General features: G+C 37.1%; 4 protein-coding genes across 6 annotated transcripts; 2 read left to right on the top strand and 2 right to left on the bottom strand.

Annotated features, from left to right (window-relative positions):
• The first annotated feature begins 484 nt into the window (after positions 1–484).
• Positions 485–2,952, top strand: LOC111478078 (E3 ubiquitin-protein ligase RGLG5-like). Its single transcript, XM_023122167.1, has 10 exons — positions 485–822; positions 922–1,150; positions 1,240–1,353; positions 1,449–1,546; positions 1,638–1,717; positions 1,803–1,908; positions 2,013–2,140; positions 2,238–2,442; positions 2,558–2,614; positions 2,701–2,952. Exons 1-10 carry the CDS (start codon positions 646–648, stop codon positions 2,785–2,787), a joined length of 1,281 nt encoding a protein of 426 aa, XP_022977935.1. The 5' UTR covers positions 485–645; the 3' UTR covers positions 2,788–2,952.
• Positions 2,904–5,437, bottom strand: LOC111478077 (ATP-dependent 6-phosphofructokinase 2). The gene is made up of 2 exons (XM_023122166.1): positions 4,805–5,437; positions 2,904–3,871 (listed from the first exon to the last, which is right to left on the bottom strand). The coding sequence occupies exons 1-2, from the start codon at positions 5,357–5,359 to the stop codon at positions 3,005–3,007; spliced, it is 1,422 nt and encodes a 473-aa protein (XP_022977934.1). The 5' UTR covers positions 5,360–5,437; the 3' UTR covers positions 2,904–3,004.
• Positions 5,438–8,930: 3,493 nt separating this feature from the next.
• Positions 8,931–9,540, bottom strand: LOC111478029. Its single transcript, XM_023122099.1, has one exon. It carries the CDS (start codon positions 9,499–9,501, stop codon positions 9,031–9,033), a length of 471 nt encoding a protein of 156 aa, XP_022977867.1. The 5' UTR covers positions 9,502–9,540; the 3' UTR covers positions 8,931–9,030.
• Positions 9,541–12,215: 2,675 nt separating this feature from the next.
• LOC111478064 (probable galacturonosyltransferase 4) lies at positions 12,216–16,605 on the top strand. 3 transcript variants are annotated; one of them, XM_023122148.1, is made up of 10 exons: positions 12,216–12,422; positions 12,535–12,756; positions 12,862–12,896; positions 13,057–13,098; positions 13,215–13,320; positions 13,437–13,600; positions 14,157–14,428; positions 14,579–14,936; positions 15,117–15,692; positions 16,043–16,605. In XM_023122148.1, the coding sequence occupies exons 2-10, from the start codon at positions 12,660–12,662 to the stop codon at positions 16,316–16,318; spliced, it is 1,926 nt and encodes a 641-aa protein (XP_022977916.1). In that variant the 5' UTR covers positions 12,216–12,422; positions 12,535–12,659; the 3' UTR covers positions 16,319–16,605. The 3 variants fall into 3 exon arrangements, with proteins under 3 accessions (XP_022977916.1, XP_022977915.1, XP_022977917.1); XM_023122147.1 differs by having other exon boundaries at positions 12,216–12,756; XM_023122149.1 differs by lacking the exon at positions 13,057–13,098 and having other exon boundaries at positions 12,216–12,756.
• The last annotated feature ends 3,861 nt before the right edge of the window (positions 16,606–20,466 follow it).

Raw genomic sequence — 20,466 nt, 5'->3', positions numbered from 1 at the left:
GAAATTCTCACATAATTACTTCTAATTTTTTGTAACAAGATCATAAAGACTAAAAATGTCATTGAGTGTTTGGAATGCCCGTTGACTCTCCAATCCACGTAGAACATTCCAACAAAATATATTCATTCATTAAAAAAGGGGAAAAAAAAAACATCAGTTTTCTCACTTGAGCTTTATAAAACTAGATGATAATTGAAGCATCACTATCAATTCCGTTGAATACTGATGGGTTTCCATTTATAAAATACACTAATTCTCAACTGAATTACATATTGAATCATTCAACAGAAGGATTATTCAGAGGCTTAAAATGGATGCCTAATATTATCTTGTATATACACTTGACTTTTTTATTATACAATTCTGATAGATAGGGAATTTGGATGATGGGTTCGTTGAAGCTTCCTGATTTCAGCTTCGAATGTGTTTAATTTATTTGACTTTGATCATTTCTTGAACAGGCACGGTATCCTTCGTCATTACTTGCCATACTTCTCCCTTCAAATATGTTTTGGCATTCAATTCTGATTCTTAGACATTGTTCTTCCTAAATTACAATATTGTTCTTCACCAAACCAATCTTCTTTCCCGGGTTGCTTCTTCTTTGGAGAGACCTGTTAATCAAAGCAAACATCAAAACAGAAAATGGGAGCAAAATCTTCTAAGAACATTCACTGCCATGTGCACTTCTATGGTGATCATCGGAACCAGCCATTAAGATGTTCTTGTGGTCATAGTCTTCCCCCAAGCACCAATTCCGCGCCTTCTTCCCGACCCCCAAGTCCTATAATAAATGGTGACGACTTTGAATCCCTTGAACAGGTATCATTCATCTAATGGTTCACTTTCAACATCTGTTAATTGGATTCATAAATCCTGAATTTGATGCTGAAGTTTATTGACTTCTTTCTGCACTTGCAGGTGAGTGAAGCCCTGGAAAACGCAGGTTTGGAATCCTCCAACTTGATCGTTGGGATTGACTTTACAAAAAGCAATGAGTGGACTGGGAAGAAATCTTTCATGGGGAGGAATCTGCATGACCTTGATGGAGCTTGTCTCAATCCCTATGAACAAGCAATATCCATCATCGGCAAGACACTCGAAAAATTCGATGATGATAACATAATTCCCTGCTATGGCTTCGGAGATGGTGTGATTTTGTAATCAAATTGTAGAATTTCATGATTCTCTGCAGAACTATCTTAGAAGTTCCATTCATTTCTCTTTTTTCTTCTGCAGTTACTACTGGTGATCGGGAAGTTTTTAGCTTCCATCCGGGAGATACGCCCTGCCATGGTTTTGAGGAAGTACTCCATTGCTACAGAGAAACAGTACCTCACGTGAATCTGGCTGGTAAATCTTCCTCACTGGAATCTCCATTCCCTTCTTCCTGCTCAATTTGAATTCACTACATCTTCCGTTCCCTTGCATACTACTTGTTATATCAGGTCCGACATCATTTGCTCCAATCATCCGAAACGCCATCAGAATCGTCAACGACAGCTACGGCCAGTATCATATTCTTCTGATCATTGCTGATGGACAAGTAACTGGCTACATTATGATTGAAGTTGATTAGACTGTTTATGGTTCTTCTAAAGCTGACTTATTCGTATAACTCATGTTCTCTGTGATAGGTCACAAGAAGTGTAGACACTTGTCAAGGCCACCTCAGTTCTCAAGAACAGAGCACTATTGAAGCGATTGTTGAAGCAAGGTTGGTTGAAATACATGTAAATAAGCACATGTTTGCTACATTCCCGTTGCCTTTTGTAGCTTCAACTTTCATCTTCTTTATGCAGCAAATATCCTTTATCGATAATCTTAGTCGGTGTGGGTGATGGACCATGGGACCAGATGTACCAATGCGATGATCAAATCCCAGCTCGCAATTTCGACAATTTTCAGGTGAAAAAAGACGAGATAGAACTTGCAGTACCAGACTCGTAAGACCATTCTTTTGGTTCTATTATATATATCCTTTTCATTCTGGTGTTCATTGTCTGGTGCAGTTCGTGAACTTTACCGATATCATGTCCAAGGGTACTCCCCCATCGAAAAAGAAGACCGAGTTTGCACTGCAATGTCTAATGGAGATACCACCACAATACAAGGCAACAATGAGACTCCAACTTCTGGGGTAAATTACCAGCTGAATGTTTCAACAATGCTGCTTATCATGGTAAATCTCGTGCATATTGTTAACTCAACTTTCTAAACTTGTTTTATACTTTCAGCCAAAAAAGAAACACACAGGGGCATTTACCTTTCCCACTGCCACGGCCTCCTCCAATCACCTATATTTCCCGCAACCATTTTCCAAACTTTAGGCGCACAGAAAGTGACATATCATCTACATCTTTCTATGGTTCCTCCTCTCCATCTCATTCAGCACTTCTCAGATCATCTTCTGTGTCTTCGCCATCGTCGTCGTTTAATCGGGTAAGGCTACACTTGAAAGAACTCTGTAACATCACATAAACACATGTTGGCTAGAAACCTATGATGTTCATTCATAGAACGATCAATTTCTTAATGACCACATTGTGATTTGCAGATCTGTTCACAATGCTACATCAATGAGAAAGATCTTGCACTTGGATGTGGACATCAGGTAAATGGGAACAACTCCAATCTGTTCTCTCTATCCTTTTTGTCCCCTTTTCAATGGTTTAGTATTAACAAGCATGTTTATTGCAGATATGCTCAGCTTGTGGTGAAGATCTCATCGCCTGCCCAATATGCCAAACCCACATTACCATAAGGATAAGATTGCGCTATAACTAGCTGACAAGCCAGTTCCAGGAATTCTCTGAAAGGCATTTTCTGTAATTCTGAAGTAATCGTAGCAGAAATTTGTGTGCTTAAGAACAATCAAGTGTTTGATCATTTTGATTTGTGTGTACAGAACAGAAGTGCACTTTGATTTCAAAAGATTAAAGGTATGATACAGTTACAGATATCTCCAACAACACTTTCCAGACACAGAATCCTAAAATCTATTTCAACTAGAAATCCCTGATGAACTCTGATTTCCTGGATCGAATAGTCGAGTTTCTACAAAATCAGGCTGATTAGTGACAGATCTAACCCATGCCCATTTATGATCTTTCGTATTAACTTCATTCTTTGCTTCTGCTACATCTTTCAAAGGAATATACGAATAGTTTCCATTAATAGGGCCAGAGACAAATCCAGTATAACCAGCCATTACCCCATGAATTGCAGAATGAGCAAGCAATGTACAATAGGAGTTATCTGTAGCATTTGCAGGCACAGCACGAATCATGTAAGTAGGATCTATGTATTTAACAGTAAACAACTCACCGGGGTGCGTTCTCGCCCACCAATCTTTGAGTTCCGTTTTCAGCCATCCGCCCACATCCAAGAACACCGGATTTCCAGATTCGTCCCGCTCTTCCTTTTGTGCCTCGGTTCTAGGTATCGTGTCCTGTCCTGCTCCCTCTGCAACCACCAGAACCGCATGCCCATTCTCCTTCAGCCTCCGCTCAAGAAACGGAAACAAACCTCCGTCGCCTTCCAAATAAAACTCCATTTCAGGTATTAAGCAGCAATCGACGTCTCGACTGCTCAATGTTGCGTGAAGAGCGATATGGCCAGTGCTTCTGCCCATCAATTTCACGAGACCTATGCCGTTCACCGCGCTCTCAGCCTCCACATGAGCGGCGCTGATTGCCTGCTGCGCCATTTCGACGGCTGTTTGGAATCCGAATGATCGGTCGATGATTCCGATGTCATTGTCAACTGTTTTCGGGATCCCGGTGACGGCGACTTGCAGCTCCCGACGGCATACTTCTTCGAATATCTTGACGGCGCCGCGCATTGTGCCATCTCCTCCGATTATGTAGACCTAGTGAATTAATTTGCAATGAATCTCCCATTAAAACAATCCTAATTCCTAATCCAAATATGAAAATTCTTGACAACGAAAACTATTGGAGAAATTAGGAAACAGAAATATTAAAGAAATTATTTAACATAGCCATTAAAGATATCCATTTTATCTGTGAGCCGGACAAACTTGGATATATATATATATATAGACATACATACATACCTATATATAGAGACATACCTACATAGATATATATATATATAGACACACATACATATATATAGAGACATACATACATACATATATATATATATATACAGACATACATACATATATACACACACACACATATATATCTATACAAACATATACACATACACACACATACATATATATATACACACACACATATATATCTATACACACATATACACACACACACACACATATATATCTATACACACATACACACATATATATCTATACACATACACACACACACACACACATATATACATACACACACAGATAAATATATATATATATATATACACGCTTTAGGTTTTTTTCTATGTTTGTAAATATTACATTTTATATTTCTAGTAATATATTTTAAAATTATATTAGGGTGGTGTTTGCATAATGAATATATTTGATTTATTAGGATTTTTTTATATATATAAAGATTATATTGAAATATTAAAACTTTTAAAAAAATAATAATAATAAAATAAAAAAAAAAATTACAAATTAGACACATGGACATCTCCCGCCCCACGACATATTATTAACTACCAAAAAAACATCCAAGTTTCAGTGTTGTAGCGCCAAGTGTCCCATTTTTTTAAATGCCTTCAAACTAACTCTAAAATAAATGCCCTTGAAATATTAACTCCCAAATAAAAATAAAATAAATAATGAGTTAAATTTAAAATTAAATTAAAAAACCTGATTGAAACCACGATCTTGGATGGCATCGACGATTCTCCGGAGATCAAACCCGCCACGGGAGGTTCGAAGGGCGGTGCCGCCTCTCTTATGCCAATCATCGACCAGCTTCAGACTCAGCTCCACCGGCTCGCTCGAGTAAAACCCTCTGTAGCCAGCCACAATCCCATGTATCTGCCTCACTCCGTACAGCTCCCACAGCCCCACCACCAGCTCTCTGATCACCGTGTTCATCCCGGGGCACAGCCCTCCGCACGTCACGATCGCCGCTCGAACCGACTCCGGTTCGAAATAAACCGATCGCCGTGGACCAGCTCGGTAGTACGCCACGTGTGCTGGAGAAGGCTTTCTGGAGAGGTCGAAGGCGATGCGGCGGAGGACGACGTCGGTGGAGGTGGCGTAGAAGCCGTCTATTGGGTGGAAGAATTGGTTGTTCTGGAGTGGGTTGGTTCTGCTTTGGAGGGTCGGGAAGTGGTCGGTCAGGTGGGGCAGGCTTGCGACAGCGATGGGGGGGTGTCGGTCAGAGATTTCGGCGGCGGCGGTGGCGGTGGCCATCTTATGGAAAGGGGAAATTGAGAGGCGAGTTTAGGGGGATGAGTGAAATGAAGAATGAACTCGTTGATGAGGTGGCTGGTTTTTAAAGTAGCCATGGAATATATATATATATATATATATATATATATAATTATAAAACTTGGCAGATGGTGGTGTAAAGGGCATTATCTACTTGCTTTGTTTCTATTGGTTGGCCTTTTTTTGTAAACATTTGAAAAAAGTGGGTTCAAAATTAATTAATCAAAACTTTGGTACCTCATTTTTCAAAATTAATTATTCAAAAGTTTATTACATTTTTTTTTTAATATTTAAGGAACTTTAGAATTACCGTAAGACTCATAATCTATGGGTATTTTTTTTTTAAATTTAATCCTACAAAATTATCTTAAAAGCACTTTATTAAAAAGAAAATATTCTTTTTAACTTTAATGCCACATGAAATGTCAATAATATCCTTCAATTTTCAAAATATATATATATATATTAATAACTTTAAACTCTTTAAAGTCAAAAGTATTTTTATTTTTTATTTTTAAATTAAAAAAATAATATTACTATTAGCAAAAATATTCTCAACTTTTAAAACTAACATTATTTTTTTTTTATGAAATATCTATAGATGGTAAAGGGTGTTAATGGTATTTTTAAAATTTAATATGTATTATTTAAAATATAGTGTGCTTTTGAATTTTTTTAAAAAAATTAGATTTATATCAATTAAATTTTTTAAAATTAAAGTTTATTTTTGAAGTAAAGTGTTCGTTGAATTTTTATTAATTTAGCATATATATAATATCTAAAACTTAAACACAAAATTAATAACCAAGATGTACCTCTCACAGACACATAGTAATGAGATGGGGTTAATTGTGACAGCCTCCTCGAGTAACTATTAGTTCGACGAGACTGCTATAGTAAATTTACACCCACTCATTGAATGATGCAAACGAGAGAGAACGAAAAAAACGAGACATTTTTCTTACCATGCATTTAACCCGCTTGCTTAGAAAAGTGAGGCACGCTCGAGTCTCCTCAAATAATTTTTCGATAGAACGAGAAATCGTGGGCGGGGATGGCGATGAAATTTAGCCTGCATGACTCCCTTGATGCCAACTAGGAAGGATGCGAAGGAGGCTTGGCAAAGGCTCCATAGTTGGCATGCAGGGAGCCAGGCAGGTCCAGAGTCCCAACCCGATGACGATGGGTTAGGCCGATCTGCGTGGTTTTATAGGGAACGCCGTGGGATAAACCCAAGGGGCAGCTTCTTTGTAGGCTTGCGTTTTCTGGACCGGCACAAAAACCAGTCTAAACGACAACGAGGCAAGCTCACAGTGACAGGTCAGCTTCGCTGTGAAAAAATGTCTGATTCATTCCATCCAACTAAATTATATTTTTACTTACTTTTTAACAATTTAATTTACAGCGTGGCTTTTGGTTTTTCTTTCTTGTTTTATGCATCTTTCGTCCATTTCAATGTCCTCATTATTATTGTTTTTAACAAAATTAATTTTCAATTTTCACTTCATTTTCAATAATATCTCTGTAATAGAGCACACTAACCAATATTATCTGTATTATCTGTTTTTGTCTGTTATGTATTGCTTCTCACAGCGAAGATTGTTTCTGTAAGAGTCCAAGTCCACCGCTAATCAATATTGTATGTTTTGACTTGTTACGTATCGTTTCTCATAGTGAAGACCATTCATGTAATATGCTTTGACCCGTATCATTTCTCATAGTGAAAACTTTTCCGGTAAAAATCAAAGTTTACCGCTAGCAAATATTGTCTGTTTTTGCCCGTTACGTATCGTTTCTCATAGTGAAGACTGTTTCTATAACAACCCAAGCCCACTGCTAAATGATATTGAATGTTTTGACTCGTTACGTATTGCTTCTCATAGTGAAGACCATTCTTGTAATAGTCTAAGTTCACTGCTATTAGCTATTGTCTGTTTTGACCAGTTACGTATCATTTCTCATAGTGAAAACTATTCCTGTAGCAACCAAAGTCTCCTACTAGCAGATATTGTCTGTTTTTGCCAATTACGTATTGCTTTTTAGAGTGAAGATTGTTTCTGTAACAACCCAAGTCCACCGCTAACCGATATTGTATGTTTTAACTCGTTATGTATCACTTCTCATAGTGAAGACCATTCCCGTAATAGTCCAAGTCCACTGCTAGCAGCTATTGTCTGTTTTGACCCATTACGTATCATTTCTCATAGTGAAAACTATTCCTATAACAACCAAAGTCTATCACTAGCAGACATTGTCTGTTTTTGCTCATTACATATCGCTTTTCATAGTGAAGACTGTTTCTATAACAACTCAAGCCCACCGCTAACTGATATTGTATGTTTTGACTCGTTACGTATCGCTTCTCATAGTGAAGATCATTCCTGTAACAGTCCAAGTACAAGCCCACTACTAGCAGCTATTGTTTGCTTTGACATGTTATGTATTATTTCTCACAATGAAAACTATTCCTGCAACAACCAAAGTCTACCGCTAGCAAATATTGTAATTTTAGCCCTTGTAGCTTCTCACAATGAAGGCTATTCTTGTAACAGTTCAAGCCCCGTGATAGCAACTATTGTTTACTTTGGTTAGTTACACATCGGTGTCAATCTCTGATTTTTAAAATGCATTTACTAGGGAGAGATGTGGAAACCTTGCCCCTTGGGGGCCTAGCGTCTTCACACCCTTATTTATATGGAATGTTTCGTTCCCCTCTTCAACTAATATAGGATCTCACAATTCCCACACTTCAAACGGGCGTACTTGAAGCAATTATGTTAGGTGACCTCTTAAATTTTTTTTTTTTTTTTATAAAGCATGTGAGTGAAGTTAAAACGTGCGAAAGAACTTATGTTGATCGGTGAGAATAGTCCTCACTCTTAAGTACGAGGATATATGTCGATTTGATCGTTTTTTTTTTTATTTTTGCCTTACATTGTACACATAATACTCCTTATTTGGGTGAGCCATTCAATTTTTTACAGCCAATTGTTCTTTTTTTAATAAAAAAATTGAAGAAAAAAAAAAATCCCTCAATCATCCATTTTACGTTACCTGATGACCCGAACAATCCTTTGTTCGTTCTTGAACTATTTCTAAGATGAAAACTATTGCTCTAAGTTAAACCGAACATTTAGCTTACGTAAACATAAGCCTACCATTAACAAATATTGTCCACTTTGACCTTTTCGTATTGATGTCATATCATCGTCAACTCAACCGCACAATTTTAAAACATGTCTGCTAAGGAGAGGTGAATGTTTTTCTCCTTTCCAATCAATGTGAGATCTCAAACCTGATTTATAGGTTGAAATATCTATATAGTGGTGGACTTGGGCTGTTACAGCTAGACGTCGAGCGGTGTGCCAGCGTGGTAAGCTTGCCCCTCAACGAAACATTCCTTGAAGTGTGAAAAATTCTCCTCAACATACGCGTGAGGTGATTTGATTTTGAAAGTTGGAACGATAGCGTTTGAAACCATTCACCGAACTAAATAAAAACTAGGTTTATAGTTGATTTAAGTTCCAAAAAGAGAACTCATATCCACCCTTGATTTCCATCAAACAGGAGAATTTTAATTTTATTGGATCCAAGTGGTTGGAAGGAGCCGCCGATGGCTCTGGGAGAGAACACGAACTTCATTACGCCCAATTCTACAACGCTCTACTCCCTTGTTGAAGCGGTTGATTTAGCAGAGAGCTCCAGATACAATCCATCCCCTCCCCCGCCTGTCCTCCTCCGCCGTCGTCCAGCGTCGTCGGCGGCACTTGTGCCTCGTATTCCGCCTCCCAAGGATCCGGCAGATTACTCCAAACCAATTGCCCCGACGACAACTCCGTCCCAATCGAAGTAGCATCGGCGGTGGATAATCCATTGTAAAAGGAGGTGAAGAAAACATCGTCCAATTTCCAGTCCTCGGATTCGGAATAAATCAGGCTCTCCTTCAACCAGGGGAAATCGAAGACGCCGAACGACAGATCGAAATCATAGAATGTTCTAGGAAGAGGTTCCTTGGCGTCGTCACTGCCGCCGTGGAGACGCTGCTTCTTTCCATTACCGATCTCCAGCAGCGAAGATTGTTCGGCTGATGATTCTCTTGGTCGCTTGGTGCTTTGGCGTTCCATTGATCAAGTGGCTTGGAAGATGAACAATGAACGAGGCGGGTAAGGTAAATTGGAAATAAATAAATATATATATATACATATATATTTTGTTTAATTTGTATGGAAAATGGAATTGGGTCACGCAGTTTGTGAGCATTGGCGTTGTTGTTCGTCCCGCAGTGCCATCATTCACCCAACATGTTACATGAGGTCCAGCTTCTAAGGTCTGTTCCACTTTTCACGTTCCGGCCTCTCTCTCTCTCTCTCTCTCTCATCTATCTTTTTTTTTTTTTTTGAGCTTATGACCTAATTAATTGAGTTGTATTTGTCTCGGGTTTGATCGGATTTGATTTTTGTGAGATATGATTTGTTTATCAAATGTAATAGCTTTTATATGACTCTGTTGGATGATGAAAGTCCCACATCGGTTAATTTATCGAATGGTCGAATGGTCATGGGTTTAAAATCTAAGAATACACTCTCCATTGGTATGAGGCCTTTTGGGAAGCCCAAAGCAAAGTCATGAGAACTTATGCTCAAAGTGGACAATATCATACCATTGTGGAGAGTCGTGTTCGTCTAACATGGTATCAGAGCCATGCCCTAAACTTTGCCGTGCCAATAGATTGGCAAATCCTCGAATGTCGAACAAAAGACTCCAAAAAGGAGTCAAGCCTCCTTGAAGGTACGAAGGCAGTCAAAAATGACTAAAACTCCAAAGGAGTCAAGCCTCGATTAAGGGGAGGCGTGCTTTGTTAGATTGGCAAATCCTCGAATGTCGAACAAATGACTCCAAAAAGGAGTCAAGCCTCCTTGAAGGTACGAAAGCAGTCAAAAATGACTAAGACTTCAAAGTAGTCAAGCCTCGATTAAGGGGAGGCGTGCTTTGTTAGATTGGCAAATCCTCGAATGTCGAACAAATGACTCCAAAAAGGAGTCAAGCCTCCTTGAAGGTACGAAGGCAGTCAAAAATGACTAAGACTCCAAAGGAGTCAAGCCTCGATTAAGGGGAAGCGTGCTTTGTTTGAGGGGAGGTGTTGGATGATGAAAGTCCCACATCCGTTAATTTACGGAATGGTCATGGGTTTATAATAACTTTTGGGTTGATACAAAAGAATTAACCAATCGATGTACACTTTATATACAAAAATGAAAGTTTTATTTGAGAAATTCTTTAAACATTTTTTAAAATTCAACCATATTTAAGAGTGAGAACTTAAACAACTTCTCGCATTTTAATAGTAATTATAATATTTTAAATTATTGAGTGATGCTTAAATTGATAATAATGATGTAATATTTTTTTTTCTCGAATTCAATAAGAACAATAATTAATGTTTCATTACCAAGTCATCCTTGAGATGCCGATATAATATGAAAACAGGTCAGAATAACATTAAAGTTGAACTAGATTGAGACCGACACAAAATTAATATGTGTTAATATCATAAGCTAGACCTAGTAACCCTTTTAACAACATTTGTTGCTTGTATAAATAGTTTTAATGTTAGGTTACTCTATTAACATTGTATGTAACATCGTGTTGGAACAATGTGTTGTCGGGTTATTATTTTAAAAGAATTATGTTTTAATTATTTGAGGTTTTATTGTCCTTTTAAACACGTCTTTTAAAATCTAATTAAGATTTTAAAATTGTTTCAAAATGGAAAATAGCTAAATACAGAATAATTTTATAATTAAAATTTATGCAAGTTTTAGAAGTAATTTCCAATATTAGATATTTCTTTAAATTTTTATATAATTAACTAAAGAGCTAAATCTTATCCATATTTGGATCAAGTCATTCACACTAATAAAAATAAACGTTCATCAGAATTCGTCAATTTAATTAGAAGGATAAGAATAAGAGGGAAAAAAATGTTGTGCGTATGTACGGAAAAGCAAGCGAACATGCGTCTTGAGCGGTGTAATTACACGAGATAGAGCACGATTGCCTAACGGCCCACGTGATCACATATTTTTCTCGTTCTAAAGCAATTGGTAACTCTCGTGGTGCCTTTTGTTTGTTAGTATAAATGACCTATTTAGCTCGACTCAATATCGAAACCTCTATATATATATTTATTTGTCGTTTAAAACCCGAAGGTGAGAGTGATATTTTTATATTTTATTTTGTTACTTTTTAAAATTTAAAATACAAAGAAATGTAATATAATAATTTTATTTTATTTATTTTCGTAAATGGGCTGGCAGCTGGCGATTTGGGCCTTTAGCGAGGAACATGTGAGATCCAGGAATATTTTAATATTGGAACAGTTTTATTTTACTATTTCTTTATTGACGGTTGATCCTCATAAAATAATAAAATAATAAAATAATAAAATAATTTACCCTATACTTTTTTATTCCGTTCAAACGAGAAAAATAAAAAACTATATAATAACTCATCTAATTAAATTAAAATATTGTCATAAAACTTAACAAATAACAAAAATAAAATAATAAAATATTTTATTTATAAATATAAATACAAGAGTAATTTTTTTAACTTAAAAAAAATGTTAGATTATAAGACTAATTCTTAGTTTTTTTAAATTTATTTCAGTTTAAAAGATATAATTTAATTTTATATTATTAAGTCGGTTAATTTAAAAAATTATTAAATAGAGTAAAGTTTATAGATAAAAATTGAGATTTATGAAATTTTAGATATTTGTAAAATAATAATAAAAAAATAAGGAAAATTATATAATAAGGTTGGGCTGTCCGTAATTTTCTCTTTCTATCACGTGTTGGACATCGTCGATTCGTAGTTGTGTTTCTTCTTCCTCAAAAGTGCGGGAAGGACGACGCTGATTGTTGAATGCTGATCGAAATCATACTCCTTCTTCTTCTTCTTCTTCTTCCTGTCCTCTTCGGCCATTTTTTGTTCTTCTGAAAAAGGCATCACTGCAAGGCACTGTGTTGTGGTGTAGTCTCAGGTAGAGCAGAGAGAATACAGTTCCTTCCCCGCCAAAAGGGATTTTATCATTCGATGAACGATTGCCGTATTGCTTCTTATATTCTTTCCTATTTTCATTTCTTCTATATAAGATTCTGACGGAGTCTTTGCGGACGACGACGTGTGGTGTTTATTTGGCATACCGTTCGAGCCGATCGGTGGAGTGAGGATTTGGTTACTTTGCAAATTGCTAGGTTTTTTATATTTTGAATGAAAAATGCGGATCAGAAATCTGGTGGTGTTGATGCTCTCTATGACGGTTATTGCTCCGATTCTGCTTTACTCTAATCGCCTCGCCACCATCGAGTTCTCATGTAAGTGTCCTTCTATCTCGCCGATTTCGTTCTGGAATCCGGTTCATTTGCTTTTTTGTTTCGCTGCTATATATAGATTTTGAAATAGAGCTTTCATTTCTGCAGCTAAAGGCGATTTTATTGAAGATTTTTCAACTTCGGTGAGTAAATCCGTCTAGACTCGTTCTGCATGCTTCATCTTGTTATTTGCCATTGCGATATTGAAAAAAAAGAAAAAAAAAAAAAGAAAAAAAAGAAAAAAAGCGTTTGGCTGTTTTCTCCCACTTATTCTTCTAATTTCCCTGTTTCTTCGTAAACCAGGGTTTCAATAGCGATGTCAGGCATCTAAATCCTGCCGATGGGGTTGCTAGCTACAATTTTTTAAATCTGTTTTTTATTCGCTTTTGTTCTGATTTTTGCATTTTTTGTATACCAATTTTCCTGACGATTCTTCTTTGATTCATCGTTTTGGGTAAAAGAAATCTTCATCAAGCGTCGAAGAGCCCGTCGCGATTGTTTACTCCGACAACAATTCGCTTCCTGATTCCGCTGCTTCGGTTTGGCAGAGCAACGACGGCACCCAAGGTTTGGCCAAGGATGTGCTATATATAAATATTTCTGTTTATAACACTGCTTTCTGGTTTTGTATATTTCTTTACCTTGTCATTTGTTAATTGTTTCTTCTGGTGCACAATCTGTAGGAGTAGTAGAGCGTAAATCTAATAGAGTATTGACCACGACTAATGAGGAAGATCATTCTCAAAACGAGAATCCAATCAAGCAGGTTACGGATCCATTTGGGATGGCAAATACCATTCCAGGGGATCCCGATAGTACCAGTGAACAGAACAGCAAAGTCGATCCTGTATGAATCTGGCTTTTTGCCATTTCTCTTATACTCTTTAGTTGTTCTGTTGTTATAGATTTATTTGCATGTGCAGGGTGATTCTTATAAACCTTTGATAGTTCTTTCATGAGTTTCGCATGGATAGTTCTGATTAACTTATTATCCAGCAAGAGTTATTGTTTTTATCAAGAGCTTTTATTTCCATTCTCTCGAGAAGCCTATCGCTGTGGCTAGATAGCAAATTTGCAACGTAATTTTCTGGCTCCAATACTATGCCAAAGGAGTCATTTATGTAGTTTCTCTATTGCTTCTTAACCAAATGGCTCTATTTCTAAAGCCCTGCCGAAGTAAAGCCATAAAGGGAGCACATAAGAGTCAAATCATCTTGCTGCGAGGAATAATTAATCAACTTTTAGATTTATTCAGAATGTTTCTTTATTCTGGTATACAATGAATTTTCCAGAAGATTATGCAACCACTATATATTGTGCATGAACTTCCTTATTCCCATAATTACTTATTTTAACTCTATTTTCTCTTCTCCTTGTGTCTATGTTTCCTTGCCAACTGCCAGAATCCCAAACATGAGCAGCCAGCCACCCAAACTTCTGAGAAAGCTGATGGGGGAGAAATAGGAAGATCAAGATTTGAACCAGAGAATGTTCAAGCTGCTTTTCCTAATGCGCGGGTGAGACATCTCAAGGATCAGCTCATAAGGGCCAAAGTTTACCTCTCTCTTCCAGGCACTAGGAACAATCCCCACCTTACAAGAGAACTTCGACTGAGGATAAAGGAAGTTCAACGAACATTAGGTGATGCAAGCAAGGATTCTGAGCTACCTAAAAAGTAAATTTTCTTTCTGATGCCATCCGTGTCCATGTTAATGTTCCATCTGAGAATGAGTTATTGTTTCTTCTATATCTATTTAAATCTAATGGAATGGGACATTCTTGAGAGGGTCTTTGTGTTCACTATTGGATGCTATTAATGTTGCAGTGCCAACGAGAGATTGAAGACAATGGAGCAAACACTGGCAAAAGGGAAACAAACTCAGGATGACTGTTCTATTGTGGTAAAGAAACTGCGAGCGATGCTTCACTCAACTGAAGAGCAGTTACGAGTGCACAAGAAGCAAACCCTGTTTTTGACGCAATTAACAGCAAAAACACTTCCTAAAGGCCTTCATTGCCTTCCCTTGCGCCTGACAACCGAATACTTTTCTCTGAATTTGTCCCAACAGCATTTCCCAGGTCAAGAGAAACTAGAAGATCCGGACCTGTATCATTATGCGTTATTCTCAGACAATATATTGGCAGCAGCAGTAGTTGTTAACTCAACAATCACTCATGCAGAGGTATATATTTCTCGTGGAATTATGATGTCTTTTCATATTTTATACATTGATTTCTTTTTTCACGGTTGGTTGGGATTGGCAGAAAGAGTCTGATTTCTTGTCATTGTTAAAGTTGATACAACTATGGACCTTTCCCTTTGTTTGAAATCATGACTTATTTCACGTATTTGATAATTTCAGGAGCCTTCAAAACACGTTTTCCACATTATTACAGATAAACTCAATTATGCAGCAATGAGGATGTGGTTTCAAGCTAATCCACCTGGAAAAGCTACCATCCAGGTTCAGAATACGGAAGAATTTACATGGTTAAACACCAGTTATAGTCCAGTTCTTAAGCAGTTGAGTTCTTCGTATATGATAGACTATTATTTCCGGGCTCATCAGGCTAGCTCTGATGCAAATATAAAGTTCCGGAATCCAAAGTACTTGTCCATCTTGAACCATCTACGATTTTACCTCCCACAGTTATTCCCGAAGCTCAAAAAAGTTTTGTTCCTGGATGATGATATAGTAGTGCAGAAAGATCTCACAAAACTTTGGTTCGTTGATTTGAAAGGAAATGTTAATGGTGCTGTAGAGACTTGTGGAGAAAGCTTTCATCGGTTTGATAGATATCTCAATTTCTCAAACCCTCTCATCTCAAAAAATTTTGATCCTCATGCCTGTGGTTGGGCATATGGCATGAATGTCTTTGATTTGGATGAATGGAAGAGGCAGAATATTACAGAGGTGTACCACTCCTGGCAGACGCTGGTAAGTTCTTATGAATGGATATCTATTCCACTTGTCATATGACTTGGGAACATTCAAATCATTGGTAGTGAACTAACATTTTCAACATTAGAAATACGTCTGGAAGAAGTATTGAAACGGAAACGTGTTCGTTCTAGTTAAATCTTTGTGTGCCAATTATACGTAGTAAACGTAAACTGGAGTGTTGGTGGATATGATAAATTTGTGTGACATCAATACATTTTTTCTTGAAGATGGATAGTGATGCATATCTATAGAGTGCTGGGTAGCATTGTCTTATTGTGACTTATAGATCCTAGCTCTTTGGAAGTAGTATTCCTGCTCAAAACATTGTATTTTTTTTCCCCCAGAATAACGACATGCAATTGTGGAAGCTGGGGACATTACCACCGGGTCTCATCACATTTTGGAAGCGCACTTATAATCTTGACAAATCCTGGCATGTTCTAGGCCTTGGTTACAATCCTAATGTAGGGCAGAAGGATATTGAACGAGCGGCCGTTATACACTACAATGGGAACATGAAGCCTTGGCTCGAGATAGCCATACCCAAGTACCGAAATTATTGGGCAAAGCATGTTGATTTTGACAATCTATATCTAAGAGAATGCAACATCAATCCATGAACAGTCCTTGTGGATTCAAAGATTCCTCGATGAGTTTAACATCCACAATAGTTAATTTTCCAGGTCTGGATCTCTGCTTATTTTTTTGGTTCTCTAATTTATTTTTCCCTTCTTGATTTGTTTATTGGTTATGTAAAATAGAACTTAACCGATGCTATCTATTCTTAATTCCCCCCACTTTAGATGTATATCATATGTGGGTCTCTATATTCTGTTGGTTTACAAAATGTACTTGACCAACTCCTTTTCCTCAAATATTGCCGGTTGCAATTTGAGATTTTGAAAAAGATGGCATCTCTCTCTCTCTCTCTCTCTCTCTCTCACACACACATTTATTTGTATTATCTGAAACTTCCATCTGTTATCATGAATATATTATTACCGAAACAGGTCAAATGACTTCGTTTGGAGGGTACGAACGAAACGATAGCAAGACAAAAATAAAATTTCTTTCAGGTTCATTGAAGATCATTTCTTTCTTAGATTTGACGTCTTTCTAGTAGCTTGTCTGTTGAGTTCATTCTTTGCTTTATATAATCAGCATTTAATCGTAGAATGCTTCATATCACACTCAAGCAGAAAGGCCTCTGGCTAAGTTGGGTTGGGTTGGGTTGTAACTTGTGATTTGGAGTTCGCTGCATAATGAGAAGAGCGGTGGGGGGAGTTGAGGGTTGGTGAATTTTGAGGGAAAAGCAAGGTGGGTTCTGGCTATATGCCATTTATGTGTGCAGCTGCCACTTTATTCCTCCAATCACGCGTGCTTGTTTGATGTCTTTTTTCTTCTTTACTCCAATTTGGTTGATTGATAGAATGAATGGTGTTCTTCTTCGTGGGTCCTGTTGAAAATGGCGCTCATCTGTCATTCAAATTTCAAAGTGTGTGGCCACAATTCTTGTTTAGGACTCGAATGGCTTTATTTCTGTTTGGCATCTGGATTTTGGGTTTAAACTATTGATTCATAGTCGTTTGCTTGCCACTAACTTCAGGGCCCAGTAGATGTCGGCCTGCATACGTAACGCCTCTCTTTCCATGCCTCTTATAACCTGATGGGTTAGGTTGAATTTAAGCTAAATCCTCGTTAATGTTAATATCTTCTTTGTGAACCTATATGGTTAATTTAATTTGAATCTGGTTGGATTTAATTACGTATAGATATCATTGGTTTTCTTTTTCGTTCTTGATAACCAAGAGGAAAAGATATAATGATCAACATGCATTTGCAATACGTGAAGAATTTGACTAAAGAACCGTTTTTGTTACAAAATCGGATCAAATGCTCAAATTGATTGAAAAAGACTAAAAACCTAACGAATCTATTTAAAACTAATGAAATCAACAATGATTGAAAGAGCCGAGGGTAAAACTAATGAAATCAACAATGATTGAAAGAGCCGAGGAAGCTTTTAAAATTGCATAAGAACAAACCTAGAAATCTATTAGCCAAATAGATTGATGAATCAACCGGGCTCAGAAGATTTGGTTGATTCTTTGTAGATTTATTTGAAGTAGAAGTTAGGCATGTGGAAAGTGCATTAAGATTTGAACCTTTTTGGGTGGAACCGTGTGGATCAAATGATCTAATAAGCAACTTTGGCCTCCATACCATCAATGATTGTACCTGGTGATATCAGATCAGATCAGATCAACCCAATCATATCCCATTTTTGCTATATGCATTGCTTCAATTGGGGGTTAGATACCCATTCACCGTCTCTCTTCCTTCTTGCATATTCATTTAAGATCATATTGACTAAAAAATTCTTCATATTTCAAAAACATTATTATTGAAGTAGGAATTATTTGGGACGTGGTCTGTAAATTGAGATCTAGAATAATGTGCCAATGATTTGAAACAAAAAGTGGGACCTAGACACCACATCATTTTAGGTTATTGTCACACTTTCCAATGTCCAATTTACGTTTGATATGTTTAACGAATTTCTCGTCTTGAAATGTTTATGATAGGTTAATAGTAATATTACATTATCTGAAGTATTTTCAAAGTAAAGGGAAAAGTTCAAGGATATTTTTCGTAATTTAACTTTAATCAACTCATTTTTTACACGTGTTGGGTGTCTGTGTTTCAATAAAATTTATATATTTTAACGTTGGATTTGGACATATATATGAATACTTAGCTTTGTAGCTTGGATTGAGTGTTCATGTAGTTGGGTTGGGCATCTTTAAAGTTGGATTTTTTAGTGTTGATTAAGTCTCGGGCAACTTTTTGATTAGAAAAGATGTTGAGTTCAACAATACATGAACTTAGAAGACTCGAACCTTCTAATAGTTTTGAGTTTTTATATAATTACCATTTTTCTTCTGACTGAACTAACTTCACAGTACAAAGATGGGTGATGTGCCAGTGTTAGGCTCATTTTGTTACCAAACAAAGACAGTCAAGTCAGCCCACAAGAAGCAAAAGGGCACTGAAAAAAAGACACAGCAAATGAGGTGGTTCGTTCGTTCATTCATTGGCTCATCTTATCTTAGCCTTAGGCTGTCCTAAGCCAAACAACCTCGATGTTTGGAGCCAAAACTAGGAGGGTTGCTTTTGAAAATGGTCAAATGAGTCACTTTTTTGGTAAGCAAGCATGGATTTAATTTGGTCTTGGGGCAGCAGCAGGCAGGGCATTTCAGACAGCAGTCACCTTTGTCTGCTGGGCCCTGCTTCTTCTTCCCCCTTCCCTTCTTTTCATGTGCACCAGCCAAAGCCAAAGCCAAAGCCAAAGCCAAAGCCAAAGGCCAAAGCTTTTCCTTAAGGTAGAAAGAGCAGATTCCCTCTCTATTACCTTAGCTTAGGGTCAGGTCCCTCTCTTTACTGTTACGCAATTGGGCTCTTTAAAGTTTAGATTTTGAACTTATACCATTATCCTTAAAACCTGAAAGACTCGAAAAGACGAGTGTTAGTGAGAGGAGATCTTTGTTATTCGTAATTAAAAACCTTAAGGGAAAACCTGAAAGGGAAAGTTAAAAAATGATAATATTTGCTAGTGGGAGGCTTGAAATGTTCACTGTTATTCATTTTTAGTCTGAGCCAGACATTTGCACTTATTCACCTAAGATCTTCGTCATTTCTTATTGATATACATGCCCAGTTCTACAATTGGGTTCTTAAAGTTTATATTTTGAACTAATACCATTATCCTTAAAACCCGAAAGACGAGTGTTAGTAAGAGAAGGAGATCTTTGTTATTTGTAATTAAAAACCTTGAGGGAAAGCTTGAAATGAAAAGTTAAAAAAGGACAACATTTGCTAACGGGAGACTTGGACAGGGGAAGCCAGACATATGCACTTATTTACCTAAGATTTTTGTCATTTCTTATTGATATAGATACGATTGATTTTACATGGGTTCTCGTGAATAAAACTAATAGAGATAGAGATGCTATCTTCCACTAATAGATATCAAAAAACATCAGGGTCTATAACGAATGCAGACCGTTTGTACATTTCCAACATCAAATCGAATCTTATCCGTACTCTTTCGTTTCAAAACGACAATGAAATGGACACGTAAAATGCAATGCAAGTAGGAGAAGTGGGAAAAGAAGGCATGTGTTTGGTTGGTCGGAGTGAATGAAAGGGGGATGAACTCCTTATATGAAAAGTGCCAAAAGGAAGACAACGGGCAGAAGAAGAAAATCAAAAGCATTTGAGATGTTGGGGCGCGCCGGGCGGTTGCTTTGTTGACTCCCAAATTGGCCTTGTCTTTGCCTTTGCCATTGCCTTTGCCTTTGCCATCATGCATTGCACTCAAGCGCTGCGGGGGTGGGCTGCCTGGATCAATGCCAAACCCATCATTATCAACCTTTTCATTTCCTCCTCCTTTCATACTTTCATACTTTCAATTTTCAAATCTAACCCGTTCTTACGTCGATCCTAGTTTATTTAATTTTCGTACACGCGTTCGATTTAAATTTGTATTCTTTTAAGATCTTTTTTGTGTTTTGTGAGATTAACTGAATGAATCCTCAATGATAAAAAATATTTTTATTTATCAGTGAAAATATCTTTATCTCGTCTCAAAATGATAATAATGTCTTAGAATCACGTGATACTGAAGTTATTGGTACGAATACGTTGTCCATCACTCCTAGCGAACAGACTGCATCTTGACTACCTGAGTGGGATAATTAAGGGCTTC

The sequence above is a fragment of the Cucurbita maxima genome, unplaced genomic scaffold (genome assembly GCF_002738345.1).
Source record: "Cucurbita maxima cultivar Rimu unplaced genomic scaffold, Cmax_1.0 Cma_Scf00004, whole genome shotgun sequence".
NCBI lineage: Eukaryota > Viridiplantae > Streptophyta > Magnoliopsida > Cucurbitales > Cucurbitaceae > Cucurbita > Cucurbita maxima.
Note: the sequence above shows the minus strand (reverse complement) of the source record. Positions and strands in the feature narration are given on the sequence as shown.